The sequence below is a fragment of the Plecotus auritus genome, assembly GCF_963455305.1.
Source record: "Plecotus auritus genome assembly, chromosome: 5".
NCBI classification, from domain to species: Eukaryota; Metazoa; Chordata; class Mammalia; order Chiroptera; family Vespertilionidae; genus Plecotus; species Plecotus auritus.
The window spans coordinates 63,410,885-63,426,834 of record NC_137776.1 but is presented as its reverse complement, the minus strand read 5'-3'; the positions used below and the strand labels follow the sequence as shown (position 1 = coordinate 63,426,834).

At 37.0% G+C, this 15,950-nt stretch overlaps 1 protein-coding gene across 12 annotated transcripts in view; it reads left to right on the top strand.

The window, feature by feature from the left end:
- Positions 1-15,950, top strand: part of GALNT13 (polypeptide N-acetylgalactosaminyltransferase 13) — a 499,062-nt gene that overhangs the window by 447,353 nt on the left and 35,759 nt on the right. For all 12 annotated transcript variants that reach the window (XR_013960615.1, XR_013960616.1, XM_080668540.1 and 9 more), the window contains exon 11: positions 8,616-8,714. Coding sequence is in view for 10 of the 12 variants with exons in the window: in XM_080668540.1 (XP_080524666.1) it covers positions 8,616-8,714 (99 nt within the window). In the remaining 2 variants the exon portion in view is untranslated. The remainder of the gene's footprint in view (positions 1-8,615; positions 8,715-15,950) is intronic.

Here is a 15,950-nt window from a genome sequence, read left to right as displayed (position 1 = left end):
ACACTATCACTTTAATAGACACACATAATTTACTTATGATTAACTAGAAAATAATTAAAGAAAAAAAGAAGACTCAAACTGAATGGTCCTTAGCTGAATTATTCTGCAAGACTATTTTTCTGTGCTATATCCATGCACTGTGTGGCAAATTGCCACTTCCTCATTAGCCATGTAAATATCTCTCTATTGAATTTTTCAGTTTACAGATACATAACCTTAATCTGAATAATGTAGTGCAAAGATTTATATGTAATAACACTGAATGTACCACTTTAGTCATTTATTAGTCCTGTGCCTCAGGGTTTTATTCACTTATTTTGTTTTTATGGGAGGGGGTTGTTGTTGCTATTGTTTTCAAATCCTATATAATAAAAGCGTACTATGCTAAGTGTCTTACCACTTGGTCGACCTTTTCATTGACCAGTCAACCAGTTGCTATGATGCACACTGACCACCAGGGGGCAGACACTCCAACCAATGGGTTAGCTTGTGCATGAATTTGTGCACCGGGCCTCTAGTATGTAATAAATCCCATGTTAGCACCAATGTCACAGCATTTATATTCAGTACATGACATATATGACAGTACTTTTTAAACTCGAACAGTGTTTGCATGCTAGTTATTATATTCTAGTTTACAGGAGATCCCCAATAAAATAGTTAATACTCTCATTTCTTTACTGAAAAGTTTGCTTGAACAATCATGAGCCTGCCTGTACCCTGAGAAAAAGTGAGTTTTTTTATTCTTGTGGTAGAGTATTTCTCCTATTGTCGTCAGTGGGCCCAGGTGACCAGTAAATATTGATTACTTTTCCTAAAAGGAGATATAACCAGAGCATATAACATGATCGGTATGAGTAAAGAGGACTTTTTGGAAATTCTCTAAGGCCACCAGGTAACTCCTGAGAAAGACTCGGTGCTCTGAAATGAGACCTTGATGTTTACTTCCAAGTTAAACATCCAATTTTATGCTTTCCTGCACTACATCAAGGAAATCTAATTAATCGACTTCCTGAAAAAGTAAAAATAGAGTATACTGTGGGCAGATTTCTTTGTACAACCTACTGATTTTTGAATTAGCTATCTTCTGTAATGGATCAGGTGGCCATATTTTAATTTCTAGAAATAGTTTGAAAAGCTTTGAAAGAGAGATATTGTGCCTTTCTGGATTTTTTGAAACATATCCAGAAGAGGCAGTATGTCGTGTTGAAAAAAAATCCCAGGCCTTGGAATCAAGCAGAAGAGGGTTTAAATTTGGACCCCACAGTTTACAATTTGAGTGGCACTAGGTATCCTCTCTGGTACCTGTCAGCAGCATGAAGATAATCATACAGGGTTATAGTGATGATTGAAGATACAGGGAATTTAGCACTGTGCCTAGAAAGAAGTTGTAGCAGCACCAGTACAGTTATTGTAATTATTATCGATACATTTATTGATTTCTTACTATGTCAAACATTATTCTAGATCAGGGGTGGGCAAACTTTTTGACTCGAGGGCCACAATGGGTTCTTAAACTGGACTGGAGGGCCGGAACAAAAGCATGGATGGAGTGTTTGTGTGAACTAATATAAATTCAAAGTAAAGGACCGGAGGGGAGAGCAAGAGAACCTTCCACTCTTTCGGCTCTGCTGGCCGGATAGAACAGCCGAACGGGCTGGATCCGGCCCGCGGGCCGTAGTTTGCCCACGGCTGTTCTAGATGCTTTATTTCAATTATATCATTTAAAAATCACAACTCATGACTTCGGTTTTGTTATTATCTTCCATTTAATATGGAAACTAACATAGAAAAAGTATATGATTGACCTATGGGTCATAGAACTAGCTAGCTGTTGAAATCAGATTCAAATACATGCATTTAGTCTGACACTAAAGCTCACATTCCTTATAACTAGAAGGAGAAAATAGATTACATTATTATATTTTATGTGTTCAAAATGCTTTTATTAAATAAGGGCTTAAGCTGGAACCTGTATTATATAGTAAGGATGCAAAGTCAAATAAGGAAATACCTTTATTCTTAAGCTATTCTACTAGGTGGAGGATGACAAGAGAGAACCAAGAAACTCAGTAGAAATCAAAGGTGTCCTACATCAGGTATATAGGCATGCTATGAACTGCTGTTTCAAGAACCTGGCACATTTAAAAGTCTGTATGATATAAGTTTTAAACTTTCTGGGATATTAATGTACTATAGTTTTCCACTTTAAAACCAGCAATCCAGCAACTGTTTCCATGGAAACAAAGGACAAATTTACTGAGCAATACTTCTCAATTCAATTTTGTGTAGTCAAGTATATACAATTTAAGATGGACATTTTGATAATGAGTTTGAGATGATGATCTGTTGTTAATGGACAAGTAATTTACTTAAAGCTTTGTATTTCTTATTGTCTATCATTAACTATTATTAAAAGAATGTAAAAGCTATTTTCCTTATTTATGGAGGTACTATCTATCAAATAGTTAGAGCCTCAAAGAGATATCACATGTCTAAGCTACTTATCAAGACAACAAAATTATGTTATTACAGTATATTCATATCTACTCAATTTCAAGTGAAATTGTTAAGATTTAACAATTTACAGTTTTCTTAAGTGTCAGTATTTCTCAAAGACTATATATAAAGACAGTATTTATTAAAATACATTTCATTTTCAAAATTGAGCTATCAGCTGTTAAAATGTATATACATTTTTGGGGACACCCTGTATTTAATGTTGCAGTATACTGGTGAATATAACATTTCCCTGTAGATTTTTTTTTTTAACTTTCCTAGCTATACTAGAAGATAGAGGCAAATATGGTATTATTTTTCATTATAGATTATTACCAAAATAATCATCAGTAGAATTACTGAGGTCAGATGGTTATATCTTAATTTCTTATGTTTTTATTTTACTCAGGTAATTGAAATATTACTTCACCCAGCTCATGAATTTCATGCAATTTTGAATGAGAAGTTAAAAGCTGTGCAATTGCTTTGAACTAAAACCTTTAAGTAGCTTAATGAAGCATGTGCCTTTTAGACTCAGTAAGGAGATCATAATGGGATAAGGAAGTCAAGCTCTTTGCAGCATTATATTCTTTCTTTAGTAGTCCTTTAGCTTATGTAGATTCAGCATGCCAGATCCTGATCTTGCACATACGAAGGGTAATTTAAGTTTAACATTGAAAAATGGCATTCTAACACAGTAATCTCTCACCCAAATTTTTGGCCTATGACAGGCCAGAATTTGGGGAAGGGGGGGAAGTATTGTGAGCTATATGGAACACAAGTGAACCAGAGGGAAGAAGAAAGTGAAGGGGATTTCTGGAGCCAAGTGACTTAACGCCTGGGGCTTAAAATTTGCAGTTGCATCTTTGCTTTGAGGATGTTTAGATATCTGTCTCTGCATTTTATATTACCTACTTGACCTCAGCATATCTTTTCCCTCTTATATCTTTTAACTATAACCACTAGTTAAGGCATTGGCACATATTGGTACTGTATCCTTAAATATCGTTAAAGAGCAAATTTAAGTTACTAAAAATAGAGATCTATGAAGCTGCTTAGCTGCAGGGATTCAGGGTATAATCAGTTACTGCCAAATGCAGAAGCAAAAGCACTTAGAGTTTTATCCTCTCTGTTGGTAATCAGGAGATCAATCTATTTATAGATTCACAGTCTTCTTGACCTTTTAACAGGATAACCAGTAAGAAAGCCTCATTGTAAATGAGTTACAGAAATGGGGGCATTCTCTCTGCTCATGATTATATTTCTGAAACTCTTTGGTACCAAAATAACTAATTTTCATGCCAGGGTAACTGAATATGCATATGTACAGACAGGATAAATATGTTATTCTTCATTAGAGGTTAACTTTAAAGAATGTTGGGCTGGTTGACTCACCTGTGGAAAAAAATTGAGTTTATTACCTGAAAAATATTTTTTAATATTTTTTTATTAATTTTGGAAAGGAAGGGAGAGGGAGAGAGAGATAGAAACATCAATGATGAAAGAGAATCATTGATCGGCTGCCTCCTGCAAACCCCCCACTGGGGATGGAGCCTGCAACCCAGGCATGTGCCCTGACCAGGAATTGAACCATGACCTCATGGTTCATAAGTTGATGCTCAACCACTGAGCCACAAAATACTTTTAATTCACATTGCTGATAATTAGGCTAGAACAAATTTTAATTTTATTACTCAAATATATATTGACACAAAACAACTGCAACAAACTATATATGCAAGTTGGGCATACACTGAATTCTCCCAGGATTTGTGTTGTTTGTTTTTGTTATTCACCAAAATAAATAAAATTGTTTCATTTCTTATGTTCTTTTTTTGATGTAATGGGGTTAAGGTATCACATATTCAGAATTTTAAAATTTCACAGTCATTAATCAGGGCATTCTAAATCAAAGTCAGCTTGGATTTGTTAAGCATATAGGTTTTGCACACATTCCTCTGATTTATTCACAATTTGGTAAAGAGAAAATATACTTAAATGCCTCTTTTTAGAATTGGAGTTCTCATTGTTGCTTGCTATTAAGATCCAGCAGAGGGAGCAAAAGCTGGTGAGTAGAAACATTTTGAAAAAGGCTTGCTAACATAAAAAATGAATCCAAAGAATCTTCCAGATTTCAGAACTATGAGTGTGCTATACTTTATGCTGATACAAGTCGTAGAACAAACTCTGTAAGGAATTTCTAACAGATAGAGTTCTTCAGTGGTTGGTTGCCTAGATTTTTCTTAATGGCATGATCAAGCAATTGGTATTGTCAGGTACCGGTGTCAAGATCAGGATCTTTCCAGAAATTTCACTTCTTTGCTTATACAACATTCTTTGACTAAGGTCCCAGGATGTTCTTAGAAAGGTTTTGATTTAAAATATCACACAAGATTACCCTAAATCTGATTATCCTTTGCATCTCAAAAGATGAGATGCATGGTTTGAACTTTCTGGCATGCCAATATCTTATAATTTGCATTAAGATTTTCTTTTTAAGGATTGCCAGTACGCACTAGTGACCATTTTTATATTTTGAAGAAAAATGTAGAAAATCCCCATAGTGTTGGGCTTACTAATTTGGAAACAATCTGATATAAACCAATCTGCCTTCTACATGTGCATGGAATTTTTTAAAAATCTGGATATCACAGGCCTAGTGGCATAAACTTTTCAGATATTATCTGTACCCCTAAGATATGTTCCTTCTATTTTTTTTAAGATGGGTATTGATACCCCTGTCCCCTGATACTCTGTGCCCCATCCTGTTTGTATCTAATGTCATCCTGGCCATTGCCAGAAATCATTTACGTGACCTCAGCCCATCAGTGTGGCACTCAACATGAAAGAAAACTTTATTTGTAGTCTTCTGAACACGGTTCTTGATCTGAACCTCGCCAGTTTTCATATGTCTTGTTCTGTGCCTTCACCATTGTCTGGATTGCCTGTTGTTACCTTTATTTCTGGTCAACTGGAACTCAATCCTCCCTTGCTCCTCCCGGGCCTCCTTTCTGATGAATTCTGCCTGCCTCTCAGGATGTCAGGGTTGGGCAGCTCCCAAACTCATAACTTTCAATTCCTTATTTGGCCAAGTTTCTTCACTGTATCTTAATGCTTTCATTTGTCATGTGGAGGTAATAGGTTGGTTATAAATTTTAAATTAACTATTATATGGAAGTGCTTAGAATAGCACATGACACATGCAATTACATAATTGCTAATTATTATTGCTGGTGGATGGTATTGGTGGTGGTGGTGGTAGTCGTCTCTCCTGTCTCATTCTGACAGCTGCCCTAAGCCACTGACGTCTGTCTATTCCTAGTCTCTTAGATCCCATGTCCAGCCAGCCTCATCAGACTTGAGTCAAGTTCCTATATTGTATACTCTTAGCATCTGCTACATTCTAAGGGACAATATTACTTGTCCAGAAACGAACAAACCACTCTGTAGAAAAGTTAGAACATGTCAAAATTGTAACAGGCTTCTTTTCTTGCAGTCCCCAAAATGAGTCTATTCTGGAATTCTGAAAACATAGTGGCAGCAGTGACATGGTGTATGAATGTCCTTGAATTCCCCCATGAAAATAGAAGGAGCATAGAGGAGAGCAAAATCAAAAATTGATGACAATGTTGACAACAAAATTAGGTGGCAAGGTATTCTCACAAATCCCAAAATATGAGCTGTCAATTTTATGACCATGTCATATTACAATCTTTGCAGTAGGAAGCAAAGGGAAGTAGTGGGGTGTCTGATGGAAATGAGGCCAGGATAACACCCACATTACTAATAAATACTCGTGAGAATTTGATTCAGGACAATCAGATAATAGTTAAAACTGGAAAAAGTATTTTTATATAATCCATTTATAAGTCAGTGAAAAGTCTTCTTTTTTTTTTTTTAATATATTTTATTGATATTTTACAGAGAGGAGGGGAGAGGGATAGAGAGTTAGAAACATCCATGAGAGAGAGACATCGATCAGCTGCCTCCTGCACACCTCCTACTGGGGATGTGCCCGCAACCAAGGTACATGCCCTTGACCGGAATCGAACCTGGGACCTTTCAGTCCACAGGCCAATGCTCTATCCACTGAGCCAAACCGGTTTTGGCAAAAAGTCTTCTTTCTAATGAAGGGTCTGAACACTGTGCTGTGAATTCTTAAAACTCACTAGCTGAAGGTTCTTCTCAGGATAAATTTGAGGGACTAAAGCCAGTGTGTTTTTTGTGTGAATAATTTTTAACACTGAGTGCTGGTGGAAAGTAAAGGAGGTTTTCATAACAAAGCCAATTCCTTTTCTACCCAGCAGGGATGTTTAGGGTAAAGGTTCCAGCTGTCCTTGACAGGAACTGTTTACACAGGAGACATTTCTAATTTGACTAGTCTCGATCTCCTGTTCCTGTACTTTTTGAAGAGTTGGGAAAAAAACAACAACTGTCCCTTATTTTTTTGAGATCTCCTAACTCTGTTTATCTTTTCTGTTTTTATCTGGACCTTCCATTTCCTTTGTCCCGATTGTCCCCACCTCCTCAATTTGGACATAATTTTCTTCTTGGAGCTTATATCCTTTCCCTCTAATATCCACATTGTGTTCTGTGCTTTCTAATGGGTTGCTGCTCAGAGTTCTTGATGAAAGCATCCATAATCCAACTCAAAATCTCAACCCATTAGAACAGGGTTTGACCACTGTGCTCAGTTTTTTCTAACCCTTACCAAGTGTGAATTCCAATCCCCACTGTTCTCAGTTGCCAATTGGGGCTTCAATGCATATCATATCATTTTTTCCAATTCCAGGAACTATTACTTGACCATGGAGTTCTGTACCATACAGAAAAGCAAAATGTGTAAACATAATCCATCTTCTTATTCATTCGCCAAAATGAATAAACATGTACCTAAGCCATAGATAACTAAGGAGACATATCCAAGTGATTTATGAGTGAATAGTGAAATATGCATGTCGTAATAAGAGTCAGAGATAAGCAGAGTGGACAAGTATAACAAATACATACTTAGGGTTGAGACCAAGGAAAAAATTGAAAACATTCCAGATATTAGAAAGGTTTTTCTTCTCCTTTTTTGCATTCATTTGTACATGATTTAGTAATTTTAGCATTTTTAAACTTAATGAATATCTTTTATATTTATATTTGGCTCAAATATATATTAACTTTATATTAATTATGGGGCTAATGCAGTGTTTGATTGTAAACCAAGAATCTTATGTTTGCAGTTAACAATTTAATCTTGCTTTTGAGGAATTTTTAATGTGAAATCACCATTTAGCCTTGTAATAGATTTTCTTAGGGTCAACTGCTTTCCGTCAAGTTTGGCATTAGGAATAAAAAAAAAGATGTATGGCCCTAACCTGTTTGGCTCAGTGGATAGAGCATCAGCCTGTGGACTGAAAGGTCCCAGGTTCGATTCCAGTCAACGGCATGTACCTTGGTTGTGGGCACATCCCCAGTAGGAGGTGTGCAGGAGGCAGCTGATGTTTCTCTCTCATCGATGTTTCTAACTCTCTATCCTTCTCCCTTCCTCTCTGTAAAAAATCAATAAAATATGTGTTTTTTTAAAAAAAAAGATGTATGAATATGTTTTAGTTACAGAAATAAACAATGTAATTAATCTCCATTAATATATAAAATGAAGCATCTAGTAATACTGAAGCAATCTATAAAAAACATATACTTGAATATTTAACCAACTTGTTTGTATTTATTTGCATACGGTACTATAGACAGTTCAAGAATAGACTACCAGTATAGTGGAATTTGGACACTGTTCTAATTTTAAAAGAATTTGTAGAAGAATTCCTAATTTGTAATAAGTAGATGCTCCCTTCTTCTTTGATACTATGCTGTAAACAAGTAGCTCCTCTTGAGTAGATGCTAATGACAATGCCAGTGTTGGCACATTTATTTCAGTAGAGGTTCAGAAACTTACATGGATCTGAAAATGGAAACAGAAAATGGAAAATACATAATTTAAAGCAATGTGTTCTTCTTAGATTTCCTTACACATGTGTATACTTTTGTTATCAATATACATTTTGATATCAGAAAGACTTTCTGACTTATCTCTATCTGACTTATGCTTTTGTGTGTGTTTCCTTTAGATAAGAAATGTTGAGACTAATCAATGTTTAGACAACATGGGCCGCAAGGAAAATGAAAAAGTGGGCATATTCAACTGTCATGGTATGGGAGGAAATCAGGTAAGTTCTCCTTTTTTATTTTTATCAGCTTCATATTGGGGGGCGGGGGGGGGGGGGCGGGAGGGACATATTATTGTGAAAACTATCACACTAGACCATGGCTTACAACTCAATTACAATAAAGACTTAGTTTAGCAAATCAATGGGCAGTCAAATTAAGAACTAATTACACTCTTTTATTATCCCAAGTTTCTTAAGAAAGTACTACAGAATTTAATTAAAAGGGCAAAACTTTCAACTAGCCTGCAGTAATGAGAACAGCCCAATATTTCAGACTCATCACATTTTACCATGTATGAGCAAATGAGGACAAAATGCATAATGTCAAAACCTCAGGAATTCACAAATGAAATGAACAAAAGCTAAAATCCTATACCTACAGATATTCTAATGTCTCTACATCATGAATTTAGTGACAAGATAGAAATTAAAACCGATATTTTTTCACCTTTATGAACATTTATTCATGTCTATACAAGAATGTTTACTGGAACCTTTTTTATTATAACACAAACAGTGAAAACAACTAAATATTTACCAAAAGGGGAATATTTAATTCAATCATGATGAATTCATAGTACAGAATACTACATAGCCAGCAAAATGACTGAGAGAAGTCTATATGTATTGTTATCAAAATTGAAAAGAGGGTAATAAAATCAGTACAATTTATTTTGAATGATCTCATTTACAAAAAAAATTATGTGTGAACATTTTTCTCTATGTAGTATCTATAATATCTATATTTATATGGATCATTATCTACTCTACTAGATATGTATAGAAATCTATGTGGAATATAGATTACCTCTGGTGAAAAGATTGAATTGGAATAGGAAATTTTACTTTTTACTCCACATATTTTGTATATATGTATTACTTTCATAATTAAACAAAAATGAAGAAAGATGAACTTTTGATAATAAAAGAACATCATTTTTTTTTTATGGCCAACCTAAGTTATTTATTTAAGCCATCTGCCATAAGCAACGAGATGGAAGATCAGTATACTCTATAGTCATCATTTTACATTAGGAAAGAAGTCAGCTTAAGGTCCCATACACCTTTCTGGTCCGTGTGCAGCATATGGTCCAAACCAGTGCTGTGGTCCCCACTGGGTAGTGGTCCAGGTTCTCTTTATTCATCTTCATAGCCGGTTGGCAGCGGATTCAGATGAGGATTACGGAATAGTGTGTGGTTACCATCTCCCCAGGGAAAGGGCTTGGTCCTGATGCACCAATGGGGGTAGGCGATGAACTCAGGTCTCTCGTGCTCTCCTTGGTGCCACTTCAGAAAGACGTGTAGCATGCTCACCCCCACCCCGGGGAGCGCCACGAAGTAGGTGAGGGCCTTCCACAAGCGAGCTGAGCCCTCCTTGCCGTGGAGGGCTCAGCTCTCCTCGCCCTGGAGGGCTCAGCCCTCCTCGCCCTGGAGGGCTCAGCTCTCCTCGCCCTGGAGGGCTCAGCTCTCCTCGCCCTGGAGGGTTCAGCTCGCTTGTGGAAGGCCCTCACCTACTTCGTGGCCGCCACCGACCCAACAGCCCAGAATCCCGAGACACACTCGCAGTCGCCATTTTTTTACCAAGACCAAAAGAACATCATTTTATAGCATTAGTATAGCCTGGGTAATTTACATAATACTTTTTAAATGTATCTTTATTCTTGAAAGTATTATAGATGTCCCCTTTATTTTCCTCAGTGTCCCCCTCTACCCTGGACCCCCTCCCCCCGCACAGGCCTTCACTGCACATTGTCTGTGTCCATGGGTTATGTATAGATGCATATAAGTTCTTTGGTTAATCTCTTTAATATTTTATCTATAAAGTGTATAAAAGATTTTCCCCATTTTTTTTTTCTCTAAAGATTAGTAAAATCTATAAAACAGCTAACACTAGCCTGGCGTATACTAGACATTCAGTACTTATTGCCATTAATTATTTTTTTTAAATAAATCTTTATTGTTCAGATTATTACAGGTGTTCCTCTTCCCCCCCCCACCATAGCTCCCCTCCACCTGATTCCCCACCCCACCCCATGCACTTACCCCCCACCACTGTCTTCATCCATAGGTGTAAGATTTTTGTCCAATCTCTTCCCGCACCCCTCACACCCCCTCCCCCCTGAGAATTGTCAGTCCACTCCCTTTCTATGCCCCTGATTCTATTATATTCACCAGTCCATTCTGTTCTTCAGATTTTTTATTCACTTGATTTTTAGATTCACTTGTTGGTAGCTTTGTATTTGATGTCATTTTGTTGTTCATAATTTTTATCTTTACCTTTTTCTTCTTCTTCCTCTTCTTAAAGAATACCCTTCAGCATTTCATGTAATCCTGGTTTGGTGGTGATGAACTCCTTTAGCTTTTTCTTGTCTGTGAAGCTCTTTATCTGAATGATAGCTTTGCTGGGTAGAGTAATCTTGCTTGTAGGTTCTTGCTGTCCATCACTTTGAATATTTCTTGCCACTCCCTTCTGGCCTGCATAGTTTCTGTTGAGAAATCAGCTGACAGTTGTATGGGTACTCCCTTGTAGGTAACTAACTGTTTTTCTCTTGCTGCTTTCAAGATTCTCTCTTTGTCTTTTGCCCTTGGCATTTTAATTATGATGTGTCTTGGTGTGGTCCTCTTTGGATTCCTCTTGTATGGGGTTCTGTGAGCTTCTTGGACTTGTAAGTCTATTTCTTTCACCAGGTAGGGAAAGTTTTCTGTCATTATTTCTTCTAGAAGGTTTTCAATATTTTGCTCTCTCTCTTCTTCTGGCACCCCCATAATTCGGATGTTGGTACGCTTAAAGTTGTCCCAGAGGCTCCTTACACTATCTTCATATTTTTGGATTCTTTTTTCTTTTTGTTTTTCTGGTTGGGTGTTTTTTGTTTCCTCATATTTCATATCTTTGGTTTGATTCTTGGGGTCCTTTGATCTACAGTTGAATTTCTGTATATTCTTTATTTCAGACAGTGTATGCTTAATTCCGACTGGTCCTTTTCCATTTTTTTGGCTTTCTCATTAAGATCCTTAAAGGTCTCACTAAGTTCCTCAGCAGTTTTTAGAAGATTCTTGAGTAACCTTATAAATGTGGTTCTGAACTCTGTTGTCCAGTAGTTTGCTTTCCTTCATTTCTTTCATTCGTGACATGTTTCTTTGTCTCCGCATTTTGGCTGCTTCCCTGTGTTGATGGAGTGGCTTTGTGTGGTAGGTGACATATAGGGGCCAGTAGCTCAGCCTCCCCAATCACCTGAGGAGGACACTCTTGGTACACCCCCTTGTGGGCTGAGTGCAAAGTCTTGGTGTAGTTAAGCCTTGATTGCTGTTGGTACACTGGGAGGAATTGACCTCCAGGCCAATTGGCTGTGAGGACCCTCTGTGTCTCTAATGGAAGAACTGCTACACTGGAGACACGCTTATGGTGCAGGACTTGTTTCAGTGGGGCTTTGATGCTCACTGAGTCTGCCTCTTGAATGTGTCACTTATGGATGTGAGGAGTTGAAATCTGGTGTCTCACACTGACCACTAGGTACACTGGCTTCTGGATCTCCAATGGGATGCAGGTCAGCCACTGTCTGAGGCCACCCAGCAGGAGCTACAGTAAGAACTACAGTTTTCTCCTCTTTGCTTGGGGTTTGGAGGTTTTGGAGCTGTCTGACCCGGGCTGCAAGTTTGCTAGGTTAAGCTGCGATAGGGCAGGCCATTCATATGCTAAAGCCACTGCTTGGAGCTTGGGTGGGTTCGTAGATTGTGCAGGGTGGGGTCTCAGGGTGTCACTAGGCTAGGGCGTGGCAAACAGAAATGGCTGCCAGTTAGCCGGCTCTGTGTCTCCGACCGCGTCCCATGCCCCAGCGCAGTAAACAATTATTCCTGTGTGCAGCCCTGCAAGCAAGCCACCCTCACTTTCCTACCCGATGGCAGACAGTCCAGCTTCTCCCCGTAGGAGTTTGGGTCCCCCGCGTCGCCCCAGAAACTGGAGTTCGGAGTAATCGGGAGCTTATCTCCCTTCGGGTTGAAAAAAGCAGCGCTCCCAGTCGCCTGCCGCCAGCCCGATTCGCACGCCTCCGTACCTCAGCTTTTCAGTGCTTGTGCACGTCTCAATGCTCTTTTCTCTTTCCTTCCAGTTGTAGAACTTCCACTCAGCCAGCTTTCCCGTGGTTCTGTGCCCCGGCCCGCGGGGCAACAACGAGGGCACGCAGGAACCACCTAAGAGAATAAAACAAACAAGGAACACGAAGAACGGAGGCAAGACAGGGTTCTGATCAAGCCTCGTTTTTTATTCGAGCGTTGCGGTATACAAGCACTCAGGAGGGGAGGGGTAGGATAAGGAGTTGCCATGGGATGATTGGTTGGGGACTGGGTATCTGTCCTAGCTGATTGGTTATTCTGATGTGGGAGGTTCTTCTGGCCCTTGGCGCGCGCGGGCTTTCTTTGTTCTTGCTCAATCAGGAAGTAGGGCTGACCAGGAAGTGAGACCGAACTCTGCCTTTATGGCTCCTGGAAGTTCTGGGTGATAGACGTTTTGTCTTTTAGTTGTAGTTTTGAAATTGTTGTGCGAGGCAGCAGTTTAGGTGTTTACCTACGCCACCATCCTATTGCCATTAATTATTATATTTACTTATTATTTTATTTATGTTCTTAATTATTTCTCTTTGTACTTCTATAAGAAAAAAGCAAAATGTTCATTTAGTGACTAATGCCAGAGGCAAGATAAACGCACAACACTTCCTCTGATATTGTTAAGCTAATAAAATAAACTGCCTCTACAGTAGTTCTAACAAATATATATTATGAAAAAATTAACCCATTATATAAAACCCTATTATGATTTATACTTTGGTAGAACTAAATATTTCTAAGATCATTAATAATAGGAACATGTTTAAATTTTAGACTTACTTGAAAAAAGAACAGATTTTAGGATTTTGTTCTCAGAGCTACCTTCCCTGTATTTTTATTGCTATCCTTTTTTGTTACCATGGAAGCAGCATCTATTTTTATGGTTATTTCGTTTTGAATTCTTAAAAGTAGCCTCAATCCATAAAAATATTCAAATTTCTCTCTCCTGCTTTTATACAAAAGTCATTAACAAATGTTAACCCTGATTTTTTAGTATTTCCACTCAGTTACATTTCTAAAAGAAGGTTCTTCATGTCTGTTGACAATTATACCTTAACCATTTCTCTTTGCACAGGAGTTCTGGTATTTCTTTTCTTTTTTAAGCTCTGGAGATATCACTAAGAAACTAACCTTCATTAGTTGGTTAGATATATTTTTCTTAAACAATCATATATCCAGCACATTCTCCTCTCTTTATCCCTAGCACCTGGCACAAGGCTTGGGATATAGTAGGTACCTAAAAAAACTAAATAAATAGATGAAAGAATGCATGGAAGTTTTTATAGCAGGAATACTGGAAAAACAAGATAGCAGGTGGAGTGTTATTATTAAATTCAACACTTGATCATCTTGAAGTGCTCTTTTAAAAATCTTAATAATAAAAGTCTTCTACCTCAAATAACAATGACAAAATTAGCCACTCCATTCCTATCTGTTCTTGAAATGCTCTTTTACTAGCAAGTAATATTATGATGATCATTAAACATTTTCAAAAGGATGAAAATAAAAAGGAATTTGATTAAAACTTGAACCTATATTTTTACATGTGAAATAAAAAACATAATTTACTGGTAGGAAGTGTTTTACTAGAAGTTTTGGGATTGTGTTCTCTATACTTCTGAAAAGATAATGTACCTGGTAGATTCCTGGAAGCATTTCTATGTTCCCTACAATGCTAATGACTCAGATTTTATATCTTCCTCACCAGCCTCTCTCCTGAGCTCTAGAATCTATTGCCAATTAATTATTAAAATCACAACTATTTTCAGATGTACTCATTTTCTTCCCTTTTACACAATCATACAAAATTGAACCCCAACATAGACACTTCACTTTTGAATTTTAATTGGTCACCAAATCCTAATATTTCTATGAAAGTAATCCCTTGACTCCTAACCTTAAGTCCTTTTACAATAAGGGACTCTATATTTATCCTAGCCTATATCTTCTTTAACCTGCATGGTCAAAACATCTCATTATTTCCATACATCCTATAGAAGTTCATTCGTATACCTCATACATGCTACATTAGAATTAACATTTTAGTAACATCTCCAATAATTCTCTCTGTTCAAAGAATAAAGTAGAAATTCATTAGTAGTAATTGTATTCCCATCTGGCTTTCCAGCATAATCTTCCTAATAATCCCTGTATTCTAAACATATGTCTTATAATTTTCCATTCCCTGGATGCTCTGTGCATTTTCATATCTCTACAGTTCACTGATAACTGTTCTAATTGCACTATTGGCCACATACTGCTCTACTCACAAACTTAAAACATGCTCACTGTCTAAAACCTAAATAAATTTGCTTTTTTTTTTTTAAACTACCTATTGGCTAGTAACTTCTTAACCTAAACAGGATGTATTATTAATGGCCAAATTATAATTTATTTAATCAATCCATTATTGTTTAACACAAAGTGTTATTTGTGAACTTTTATTGTTATAGACAAGGCTCATCAATACCCTTGTAGCTAAAATCGGTGAGCATCCATATTAACTTCTTCAGAAAAAAAATTAAAAGTCCAGAAGTAAATTTGAAATATCAGCAGTTATTCAGCAGTATAGGTCTTTCAGGTTATAGTGACAAATTGTCATTTTTAATGTCTTACCAATTTAATAGGATAATAATGGGGGAGGGAAGAAACCCCCATACATATTTTATTAATTCCTAATAGCTAAAATAGGAAGAGACACTGATAGACATTTGACATGCCTTACCCTCTTCGATTCTCATAGCAATCTAATACATGGTGTTATTACCCTAATTTTACTCATGAGTCTAATGTAAACTCTGAGAGATTAATAAAATGATTGAGGTGGTAAAGCCAGTTTGAACTTAAAACAGCTGACTATGCCAAATTTATATTCACTGCATTTATATTGGTTCCCAACCATACTCCCCCAGGATTGTGATCACAGTGGCAAAACCTAATTGGGAATTGTATTTTATTCGTTTTACATCTTTGCCAATTTAGTATGGGAGAAACATTTTACTTTATTTTAAATTATATTTCTAACATTATCAGTACACTTAAGTATTTTTTAAAATTGGCATCAATACTTTGTGAATTTCCGAGTCATAGATTTTGCTTATGTTTTTATTGGAGGTTGAGAGGATTCTTTTTTCT